The sequence below is a fragment of the Ochotona princeps genome, unplaced genomic scaffold, assembly GCF_030435755.1.
Source record: "Ochotona princeps isolate mOchPri1 unplaced genomic scaffold, mOchPri1.hap1 HAP1_SCAFFOLD_5216, whole genome shotgun sequence".
Classification (NCBI taxonomy): domain Eukaryota; kingdom Metazoa; phylum Chordata; class Mammalia; order Lagomorpha; family Ochotonidae; genus Ochotona; species Ochotona princeps.
In genome coordinates this window covers 5,362-17,325 of record NW_026698840.1, presented here as the reverse complement: position 1 = coordinate 17,325, position 11,964 = coordinate 5,362, and the positions used below count along the sequence as shown (strand labels likewise).

At 40.3% G+C, this 11,964-nt stretch overlaps 1 protein-coding gene across 1 annotated transcript; it reads right to left on the bottom strand.

Annotated features, from left to right (window-relative positions):
• Positions 1-695: 695 nt before the first annotated feature.
• On the bottom strand, positions 696-11,038 carry LOC101526788 (high mobility group nucleosome-binding domain-containing protein 3; the record flags this gene model as incomplete). Its single annotated transcript, XM_058659708.1, has 6 exons — positions 696-1,180; positions 1,525-1,611; positions 1,732-1,845; positions 2,895-2,945; positions 5,769-5,798; positions 10,988-11,038. Coding segments are annotated over 6 exons (372 nt in total), but the record flags the coding sequence as incomplete, so codon positions are not given.
• Positions 11,039-11,964: the final 926 nt, after the last annotated feature.

The window sequence follows — 11,964 nt, the reverse complement described above, 5'->3', positions numbered from 1 at the left end:
TGCCACCCACGAAGGAGACCAGGATGTGGCACCTAATTCTTGGCTTCAGCCTAACCCAGACCTGGCTGCTTGCCAAGATGTGGTGAATGAATTAGTGAATAGAGAGTTCCTCAGTCTCTCATGTCTAGTGGTCTACCTTTAAGATAAATTGAAAAACAAATCTTAAAAATAAGTTGTTTATTCTAAATTTGTACTTATTTGAAAGGGAAGTAGGGTGGGAGAGAGAGAGACATCTCATCTGCCAGTCCATACAGGTCAAGCATGGTCAATTTAGGTAAAGAGCTTTGAGGACTGTGAACTACCCAAAGAGCAAGAAAACATCTGAGTAGATTAGTTCCAGAGGGAGAAAATTTCAAAGCTGATTGCAAATCAGTGATTTTTTTCACTTGGCTCTGGATTAGAAGAACTCTATTTTGTTTTTGAAGCACTTCAAAAATTTGGGTGCTATACTCCTATATGGTAATCATTACTGGCCACTTCTAGTACAAAGTGAATTAGATGGAACTCTACACTAGCAGTCACACATGCCTTTACGTCAATAATAACAATGTTAAAGGTCAGGAAATTAAGAAGTAGTGTTGTTTGATACTTTAGGTGTGTCACCAAGATCCAGAGAGCAGTGATTCTTTATATCACTTGCAAGAGTAAAATGAAACACTCCCCAAAGGTAGGAAAGATTCTAACAGGCAGATAACTTTGCAGACAAAAAAAACCTTTTATTTTAAACCACAAGTAGTCAGCAGGTGGCCACAACTATCCATGTTTCATTAAAATCACATAAAACCTAGGTACAAAAGCACCACTGATTATTGCTCTAGAAAAACTGCATGAAAAATTCAAATATGCACAGTAAAAACACCACAGTATGCACGGGACTAAAACTTTAAAGCAAGTGCATGGAATGCTAAATCAATTTTACACACAGCTTCCAATATTAAATTGATATTTATTTTACTTGAGAATGATGGAAATTTCCAAAAAGCATGACTATCAGAGGGTAAAATGTCCACCCTTATATATTTTTGTATGACAACTAGTAGAGTCCTAAAAAAATTAGCATTTACAAAATACTCGGTAAAAATAGCTTTTAAAAGTTGTCTGAAGAGGTACACAAAAATCAACCCCAATTTTCCATGACCATTCATTTTCCCTCGTTAGCTACAGATTCAGTTTTCTGAGCCTGTGAAAAAGAAAGAAAAAGATTCAGTTACTGTACTAAAGCTACTATAACCAAAGAAAAGTCCACCCACCACCACACACTTCTGATTATTTGTTTCTCTGTGGCTTTACTGCACCATCTAGCTCACCTCTGCATGTAAAGCAGAAAAGGCAGGAAGGTCTTATGCAAACACTGCACTGCATTTGCTGCTTTGTGCTTTCCAAGCAACCACAGAAATCTTACCTGCAAGCTCCCACTGTTCATAACAGGAAAACAAAACAAAACAAAACAAAACACAGCACACTACCATCTGAGTCTAGTCACTGCAAACATGCAGAATTTTCTACTGTACCCTTAACTCTCACTGTTTCAATCTGCCCCTTTACTGACAATGTGCTGGGTGGGGTACTTCTGGAGGTTGAGACATTAACAGTTGAGCGAGAGATGTGGATCTGCAATTACATTTCAGGCAATAAAAAGAGATATTATGAACGTGCTATCAGTGGCTGAAGAACTGAGCAATTTCTTTTAAGACACTGATTCAATCAGTGGGAGGTATTTATGGAAAGTACCTCTTCAGCTTTAGTTTCACCATTTTCAGATGGTGCAGTACCTTCCTTTCCAGCTTCTTGCTTTTCCTCCTTCTTCCCTTTAGCGCCTCTGTTAATCTTTGCTCCAGCTTCTTTCTATCAGAGGATCAAAGGGAAACAAAAGATGTTAACCACCATGAGCAACGTGGTGAAGTTAGCTGAAATCAATCACCTCTTGCTCAACAATAGGTGAAGCCTCCAGGTGGCTGGAGGCAGAGCAGGAATTCCAGGCATGCCGGGCTGCCTGTTGAGTAACAGTCTGGTAAAGATGGGATAGGCTTAGAAAATCCGCTAGACTTTCCCTTACGTGGAAAACACCACACTTCTCTGCATACTTCGTTGGGCAGTGGCCCTGCCATGTGGAGAGTCAACGGATGGTTCAGCCCACTTCGCAGGGAGACGCGCAGCTTCCACAGCTGGAAGGCTGAAGAGTGCTACAGACCCGAGGCCCCCATGAAGAAACATTCCACAGTTTTAGATGAAGCCTCACTAAGTTCTGCTTGCCGCCACGCCTACTTGGTCCTCCATCCTCATGATTTCAAATGCTTTACAATCAGGCACAACTAATGCTCTGAATGGCAAAGTGCAATAAAGCCATTTTGGGGTAGGTTTCTCAAGGATTTTAGGCTTCATTTTCTTCACCTGCAGTGCAGGGCATCTGTGCTTATCTCAAAAGGAAGTGATTGGATGGTTCTAAGAATAAAACAACCAGAACAATGTCTGGCCCACGATAAGGGCTTTGCAAATGCTCGCAGGTATTGATTATTACACTGTTCTGATTAGGACAGTGACCTTCGACCATGGGATACATGAAATGAGAAATCCTACCCTAGCCATGCTCCGATCCCCCTGCTATATGAACTAGCAGTAGGCAGCTGCAAGGCCCCAATTGGAGATGAGACATCTTAGAGCAACACACTCTGATTTCCTGTGACTCATTGAGCAAGCAGAAAACATATCTTGAAAAAGCATGAAATTGTGCCTTATGTCTTTTAAGAAAGTAAAGTGGTTAACAGCATTCTGGTCAGTACGCTCTGGCCTGAATCATGGAATGTGCTCCTTACTTGGGTGATTTTTTTCTGATCTTGGATTATAATGTATTCATGGATTAAAAAGTAACATGGGTGGTGTACAGTACCTCTTACCTTAGCAGATGTTTTCCTTGGTTTTGGCTCAGGTTTGGGTGGAGCAGGTTTCTGCAAAAAAAAATTATACAAATACTGAGAAAGACAACAGCATCAAGAGATTCAAAAGGCCTGCAGAAGACAACTGCTCATTCTGACTGTGTGTTTTGGAAAAAAATCTCATCCCAGTTTCAGCATTAGGTAACAGCAGAAAGACCTCTGCATCTCATAGCTGTTTTCACCCTGAGTTTGGAAATGAGTGGCAGAGGAGCTGGAACAGCTGACTCACTGTTCCCCCTCCCCACCCCCGGTCCAGGACAGTGCTCTGGGAACAGGGATGAACTTCTACGTGTAATGTCTCTATACTTCCTTTTATCATAGCACAGCACCAAGAGGAATGACTCAGGCCCTTGGTGAAATGACTCAATGAATTTGGTCACAGTGGCCTTCACAGCAGTTCAGAAATCACAGCACAATCATAGGTAAAACCTCGCCAGAAACGAAGGCTGCTGCTTGTGCAGCATTTCAAACTCATTTTTAAATGCTTGCCCCTCTGATACAGATATCAAGGTGCTTTCCACACAAAACTCCACAGTATCAGCTTAAGGAAAGACTAACACAGCCAGATACTGGGTTCCTTTGGCTCTAGAACGTTTTTATTAAGAATGCAATTACAGGGGCCAGCACTGTGGTGTACTGGGTTAAGCTGTGGCCTGTGATGCCAGCACTTGATATGGGTACTGGTTTGAGTTCTAGGTGTTCTACTTCCAATTCCACTTCCTACTAATGCTCCTGGGAATGCTAATGCTCCTGGGACTCTTGCACCTGAAATAAGCCCCTGTCTCTCAGCTTCAATCCAGCTCAGTTCTGGCTGTTGCAGCCATTTGATAGATGTACCAGCGGATGGAGGGTCTCCTTCTCTCTCTGTAACTTTGCTTTTTGAACATATTACTAAGTCTTTTTAATGCAGTTTTAATGATAAAAATTCCCCATATCTATAACTATCATAAAAATATTTTAAATAATATAAAGATATTATTAAAATAATGCCCATCTCTAATATTATTTTTTCACAAATATTACTGGCTCAAGGGCCTCCCAGGAAGCTTCTTGTCCTGCCTTGTGTGAACTTTTTCCTGTTCCCAAGAGCAGGTCCACAAACACTGGGACCACAGCGCCTGGGCCATGAAGCTTCAGCCCTGAGATTCCCGAGGGTCAGAGGCCAGGTGGCATTTGTGGATACTGGTGATGATAGCCAGGTTAAACTAAAGGCTTTTTGGAGGTGTTTGGGGACAAATGTCTTTCTTATAGAACTGAAGTAAAATAAGTCTAGCTTGCCTGGCACTAGCAGCATGTTTTTTCAAATAGAAAACACTGGCCAGATTTCTCCCTGTGGAAAAAGATGTATGTTCCTCATTAATGTGCTTAAGTGGTTCAGTTACAAATTGAATCTGGCCCTTTTCATCAAGGCATGAAGTGAAACTTCTAGAAGATTGGCTGTTATTAGAAATGACGTTTCAAATTATTTTTAAAAAAAGGAAAATTGAGGTTTAAATGTTTATATTAATCTTCTTTCCACCCTAGATCTGTGCTGTGCTCCCCAAATAGAGCAGTTTGCATGGCTTCTAGATTCTTTACTACTTAACATATTTTATCATTCCAAGTTTGATACATTGCATTAATAGATACATGTTCAAAGGTTATAGCGAATCATTTAATTGTATGTGATTTTCTTTCAGACAAATCTCTCTTCCTGACTCGCCATTCAAATGTCAGGAGGCCTGTAGTCTGTGATCTGCAGGCCTTCGATGAGGCTCTCTGTTGGTCTCACAGCCATGTATCCCAGTTTTAGGTCCTTAAGTAGCTCCTTCTGGGTGCCCAGAAAAGTTTTATTTTCAATTTTGGTTTTCATTTGACTTACAAAGTATAGTCCCTTCACTGATTACCAATTAACAAGTGGCATCTCCCAGCTCTTAGGTTCTCAGGGTGACTGTTAACCATGACCTGTGGTTCTCACATGCAACATTGGCTCCTTTCCATCCCAGCCCCAACTGTCCTTGTACTTTTCAACCAGTGAGTGGTCCTAACACTTATTCGCATGCACAGGCATGGATTGGGGATAGGATCCACGGTAAGGATGTATACTCTAAGCCAAGATGTCAATGCCTTTCTCATTGGTTTCTCAGTGAGCAAACTAGCCTGCAGGAATTTTAACCAGAATCTTCCATGAAAGTCTGGCTGATCTCTGTTAACAGAATGAGGTCTGGTTCACGGCTGCGAAGCACATGAACCAGCAAGCAGCATAGAGTTGAGGAAGAGGGGGCCCAGTTGTGTCTGACATCAGCCACACAGCCCACTCCAGCAGTACACCGCACTTTGTCTCTTCCCTTAACAGAGTCCCCGGGACAGGGACAAACCGGGACTCTAAGCAACAAAGTAGAATTAATGCTTTTTCAAAGATATTCTAGGTTTAACATGAACATAAACATATGGATTCAGATAACCTTCAAAACATTCTGACAACAGACTGGGAAATTTTCTGCACTTGACCTTAGCCAAAAGGCCAAGAAGTGACACACTGAGATATTTCTAAAGCATAAGCTTCAGTTAGAGTTAGAATTCTATCCACTTTAGCTGTTACACTGTAGCTTCTCAAGGTCAAGTTTAAAATGCTGGTTGTGTGTCAGAAATCCAGCCAGGTCAAATCACTCCACAGCTGGCCACTGTTTTTCACCAATGGATGTGATTAAGTAACCTGCATAGCAACACCGGTTCAGTGTTTCAAGAGAATATGCAAAGCCCAGGGGAATATAACCATCTTCTTCCTTTTGTTGGTTTGGGCAAAGGGAACATCATTCCTAAGAACTAACACCAAAGAGGGTTTGAGGTACTTACTGCTGACAATCGGGCAGATCGCCTTGTGGGCTATAAAAGAAATGGAAAACAATATATTTTCAGTGATTATATACAAGCTGGTTGATTTAAAAAATACATCTTTACATATCTTAGTTTCATGAAAGAGTCTAATGACTCCCATCACACTCTGCAGGTATGCACAGGAGAACATTTCAAGTTTCCCAAGCAATGTAACACTCAGGAGAGCACATTTCAAAGAGGCATAGGTTTTCATGAACAGCATCACCCAAAGAAGGTTGTGGTGGGGCAGGAATGGGAAAGGAAGGTAAAGTTTAGGTTCATCTCACCTGATAACCTCTGCTTTTGTGATAAAGTTTACACTAGGAGTATTGAGATGCCAGTTAAGAAGCAGTCTGCTACTTAAGAAACTTCTGTCACTGCACAGAAATCAGAGTAGCTGAAGCTTCTCATTTTTCTGCTAATGCGGAAAGAATGACTGCAAACTGCAGTCACCACTTCATAAGACTTCATCTGTTATACACAAAAAATATACGTATCAAATGTAACCAGACATTCGAAGAATTTAACTTGAGCAAAAATTTCTCTGCTCTTTTAATTTCAATGCCTAGAAAATTTGGAGACTTTTGAAAAGACTGGTATTTTTTTAGGAAAGCATTTCTTTTTCAAGTATGGTACGTGCTAACAGCAAATGAGTTTGCAAAGAAAATTTAAAGGAACAAAACTGTTCCATGCACTAAGGCAACAGCACATTATTTGACATAATACTGACAGCCCAGCAGAAGCCAGTGCCCCCAAGGATTTCACCTGCTGAAAGTACAACTGGCTTTGTTTTGAAATGTTCCTACAATAAATACTCCATACTATTTGTCTGCTTTATTCACGGCTCTATCTCTAGTCAAACAGTGTACTAACTGACACATACTATAGGCTCAAGACAATTTGTTTAATAAGTAAATTCAAGCTTTTCCCTAATCCTCATTACCTTGTGCACTTATTGCCTCATTACAATAGCCACATGTTTCAAATAATTTAAGGAGGTCAGCAAAAATGACCAGAGAGTACTTGTACCATGATTGTGCGGAATCATGAAATTCTCGCTGCCATATTTAGGTCAGTCTAGGTCAATAGGTCAGACCAAACTGGAAGAAAAATTTATTACCATCTCCACATCTAAGAACTTTCTTTCTGAAAAAAGACAGAGAAGCTAAACTCATCTTTCTTTGAACTACAGAAGGAAATGAAGAGCAAGAACCTCCATGAATAATTTTAACCTTGAGGTCTCAAGGAAAGATCAGAGCTGGACCTAAGGCCAACTAGCAGAATGCATCGGGAATAGAATTCCATGCAGGTGAAGTTGTTGACTGGGATACATTCATTGCACAGATTAAGGGGATGTACAGCTTGGCAGAAGGCTCAATCTATAGCCCTCTTTGGAGATTAGTCAAGAAAAATGTGTATCAGATTCTCCACAGAAAAGACCACAGTACCTGCCATGATTACCACAGGTGTAGTCAAGACGATGGACCCACAAGTCCCTGGAAATCAGAGTCAAAATCCTGCAGTGCCTTTCCAGGAGGACAGTTAAGCACAGTAATTAGGTATTACCCAAGAAAAGGCAACTTACTCGATTAAATTAGGTGGTAAGCCATCATGCCTTCCTTCAGTACGCTTTCATGGCTTTGAAGAACAAAGCAGCACCCACCAGTTACTAAATGGTGTTCATCTTTGAAAGTCTGGTGTGGTCTTCAGAACTGCCTACAGCATCTCACAAGTGCGGCACAGCAGGTGGAATGATATCCTCCAGGAGGGAAAGTGGCAGCAGCCTCCACACTAGACAGAGGAGAGTTCTACCTCCGTGAACCCCTCTCGGCTCTATGCTCACTATTCACCTCTCCGTCTCATGTCTATTTCCTCCCACACAGAACTATCTTCTCTAAGATTTCTTCAGCTCCGATTTCTACCCAGTGGAGGTCCTTAGTAAATGCGGAGATGAGTGCAGAGAGTAAAGCAACCAAAATATGCGCTACCTTGAACTTGGGGATGTGTAACATACAGGCACAGTGAGGCCAGAGACCCCTTTTAGGGTGCTGCTCTATAATTCAGTACAATAATTCAAAATTAAAAAGCCTGGGAAATCAATGCAAAAACAAACTTCCCTGTCTGGGCTGTCTAAACTAATCAATCTTTTAAAAGTACTTTAAAAATTATTTTTATTGTTAAATCACAATTTCTGACCTAAAGTTTATCAGCTCTTCTATGTATGTCATGTAAAAAAATGACTTTTGTTAAAATTTCCTTTCAGGTAGGCATCGTAATGATTTTCTTTCTCAGTGCTAACAGTGGACCGTTATGCAGTGGACTGATTATGCATGCAAGTGTGGCTGCCTTCCTGGAAAGTTCCATCAGCATCTGCAGCCTTGAATCTACAGATGATTGGACTATATTTATCGGATATGAAATAGGCTAGATTGATAGCTTTTCCTCTTCAAAACATTAGCATTTGAAGTACTCAATGAAGACTCAACCTGTTGGGTAGGACTATCAGGAGACAAAAAGATATTAAGAATTTTCTTGATTTGTTTATTAAAAGTGAATTATCAGGAAAAGTGGTTCTCAGGAAGGGACGCAGAGCTTTTAGAATGACAAGTTGTCACAAGTTTGACAGAAACAGTAAGTGTGAGATTTGTCACTGTAGTACCTAAGTGCTGGGCAAATCAGAAGCAAAGGTACTCTGAAAGATGAGGAGTGTTCAATTTCAAGGTCTTAGTTGCAAAATAATACTGAAGTCCAATTTCAGCAGGAAAAATGTCACAGGAATAACCAGATTGAACTTTGGTGGATACTGTTGAGAATATATGGCTATTTCTACTGAAATCTGGAAATATTTTTATGGGATAAAAATATGGTCCTGAGGCTGACCATGCTATTTCCAAACCAAACCCTTAGGTTCAGTTCCTGACAAATGGACACTGAATTACCAGATCATTGTGAGTATGACAAAACGACTGGGCAAATGGAGAATTGGGGATGAGGAGATCAAGATATCCTTCTTGCTTCTGCTTCTTAATAAGTAGACTCCTGTGGGGGAAATGATACTACTTTTCTGACAACCTTGTTTGCTGTAGTTCAAATGGGGACAATATCTCCCTCGTTTGAAAAGAATAGTACTTCTCTGACATTGCTATCTTCTTTCCCTGATTTATTTTGTCTTTACTTATTTTGACTCTCTTCTGCCTGCTAAAATGGAAGCCAAGAAGGGAGAGGCTGTAGCTTCTTCTGTTCACTATGGGATTCATATGACCTGGAACAGTGTTTGGAGCCTGACTAGTGCTCACAGACTCTGTTAAGGGATGAAACTGGCTTCCTTTCATTTTAGGGTTATTGTGCAGATCAGACAAAATAATGGATGTGAAAGAATTGTATAAACTGCTGAGTGCAATGACTGTGATGTATTATTTCAGTCATTTATCATCTATGCCTAAGTACTGCACTCTGCATAAAGCACTTTGAAAATTGCAGAAGCAGTAGAGGATTTTCAAAAAGGATCTCCCTTTGCAATAGCTGTTCATTCACTAGAGTCAAGGTTGTACATATTCAATGACATAACTGGAAAATGTAGTCCGAATTGAATTTTAATTCAATTGGAAAAATCAACTCAAATGTTATCTCATGGTTTTTACTGTCTGCTGCCAGCTCACTGACTGACTCCTTCACTTTTCACACACATCTGGATATCCTGCTGTAACTTTTACACTGACCTTGGCTTCTATGATAGGTGAAAAGTCTTACCTGCAAATGATTCCTGTTAATAATATCAAAGCAGATAATACACAGAAATAAAATAAAATGAAACATCAGTAGTATAAATAAAAAGATGTTGGGTTAGAAAAGAATATGTATAAGACAAATATGTAAGCTAACACATATACATATATCATATATATATATATATGCATATGTGTGTGTTGATTTTAATCTGGAAGGAAAACTGCTATCCAATATCTACAGTATGCAAAACTTTTTAGTTTGTTTGACTGACAAATCAATTTAAATGCCAGTCCTTAAAGGAGAAATCTAAATACTTTTTTGGTGTCTTAATCTAAAAACATTAAGGTTAGTTATACCTAGCCAATTATTCTAACTGTATTTTGCTATTTTTTGAGAAAATCCAAGCATTTATTATTTTCTTTTTGTTTGGGTCCAACATTTAAGCGATACAACTTTGCATAACTTCCTGATTATCTTAAAGTGATAATGAAAGCCAGATACGTGGCAGTTTTGTTTTAGAATTAGTTTTCTGTAGATTTTGTTCAAGATTATTCATTTGGCAGAATGAGTTTCCTTGCGTAAAGGAAAAGTTCCTCATGTAGCAGTTTTGATAACATGACAAACTCCTCCAAATTATTAATTACAATAATAATCCAATTAAAGAGTGTAACAAAAACAAAAAGGCTCTGTAACTAGATATTGTATTTGTCTCTTTTATCTCCCTCTTTAGCTTATACGCTCATGTGTAAGAGCTGCAAGGGAAAGGCTGTCTTCACAGCATATCTCATCTCCTAATTTTTAGTCCATCTCCTTTTAGACTTTCATAGTGTTACCATAAAGGGTCAAATGTAAGCATCTCTAAGTTCTGAGTTCCAAGGTCAGTGTATTTCAGCATATCTGAATCATTGCCCAATTAGTTACCCCAAGACCCTGAGTTTCCCAAATTTTAAAAATATGAAGCTTTAGTATTTTCACATACTGTGTATCCTTCTATTGTTTCTAGTATTAGAGATGGGTCCTCTTAGGCAAATATCCAGAACCTAAAAGTAATTTATCATTCACTCACTAGGGCAGAGGGTTTATGAAATCAACAGTCTTTCATTTTCTTGCTGTGAAAGGCAGACTTTGTTCTCCTTGATGAATTCACCTATTATCTCACTCTTTGCCCAGAAGGAATTCCCAGTATCTGCTTTAACAGACACCAGGACCATTGCACAGCAACAAACACCACAGTAAGTGGAATGATGTAGTCAACTGAAACACACCAAGGTCAGGCAAGACTAAGCATGGACAGTCACCTCCACGTCACTCAGTCTCAAACAACTTATATATATTTGTACATACACACACACACACACACACACACGCACACACACGTACAATTGTGTCCATTCACATGCACACAGTAAGAACAGCATTGAAAATCACAATTTCAGTAATTTAATACAGGATGTTAAAGATGCACCTACCTCCTGTTTAGTGACTTTGGATCCATCTTTGCCCTCTGTATTCTCTGGTGACTAGGAAGCAAATAATTCAGTGAATTGTACTTAAATTGGAAAACACATCAGATGAAGACTAAAACAGAAAAAGCTACTTCAATTCTTTGGACCACAGAATCCAGCAGACTTTTTTGCAGGGAAAAAGCAAGTTTGTAAGATATGTTTATCACAGAAATGCACACACGGCAATCCTCATTTTAAAAATTTATTTGAGATACAGAGAAGGGTGGAATGCGAGACGAGAAAGTGAAATCACAAAATGTGCTACTGTCCACTAGTTCACTCCTCAAATGCCCTGTGTAAGGTGTCTTACAGGGGTAAGTGAGGGAGCTGAGACCAATAGTTTGGAGGTGGGAAGCTGGAAGACCTTTATAGATCAGGCTGATGCACCAGCTCAAATGGGACAGCTCAGGATCACTGCTGACTATCACTCATGACGCACATTAAAGCTAGGTCTGGCGGCCCTCTTGGTGGGGCCAGATCACAGTGCCAGCCAATGAGAGCTGGAACATGGGGTGGGTAATGTTAAGCTGGGCCATGACACTAACCAGCATGCAAGAGAAGCAGGTCTAGGGGAATATTCTGTGAGGATATGTGGGCTCATCCCTATGGAACCACAATTTCTGCTGGTTTGCTTAGGAGCTGAGGGTGGTGATGGGCTTGAGTTACGCATAACCATGGAACCCCCACCACCACCACCACACACACAAGTACTGGGATTGGGAACAGCCCGGGCTGGTCCAGGCTGTAACACCCACAGTCACACTAGTGTGAGGAGGACTGAGTCACATCATCCACCAGCTCATACAAAGGCTGGGACAGAAGGGGCAGACTATGCTGGGGGAAAGGCTTAGTACCTGCTGGCACATGTGGGATGTGGACCTAGTGGAGGATCTTGGGAAACTCCCCTGCTGGGATATAACTACTGCTGCTGTGCGTGTGAT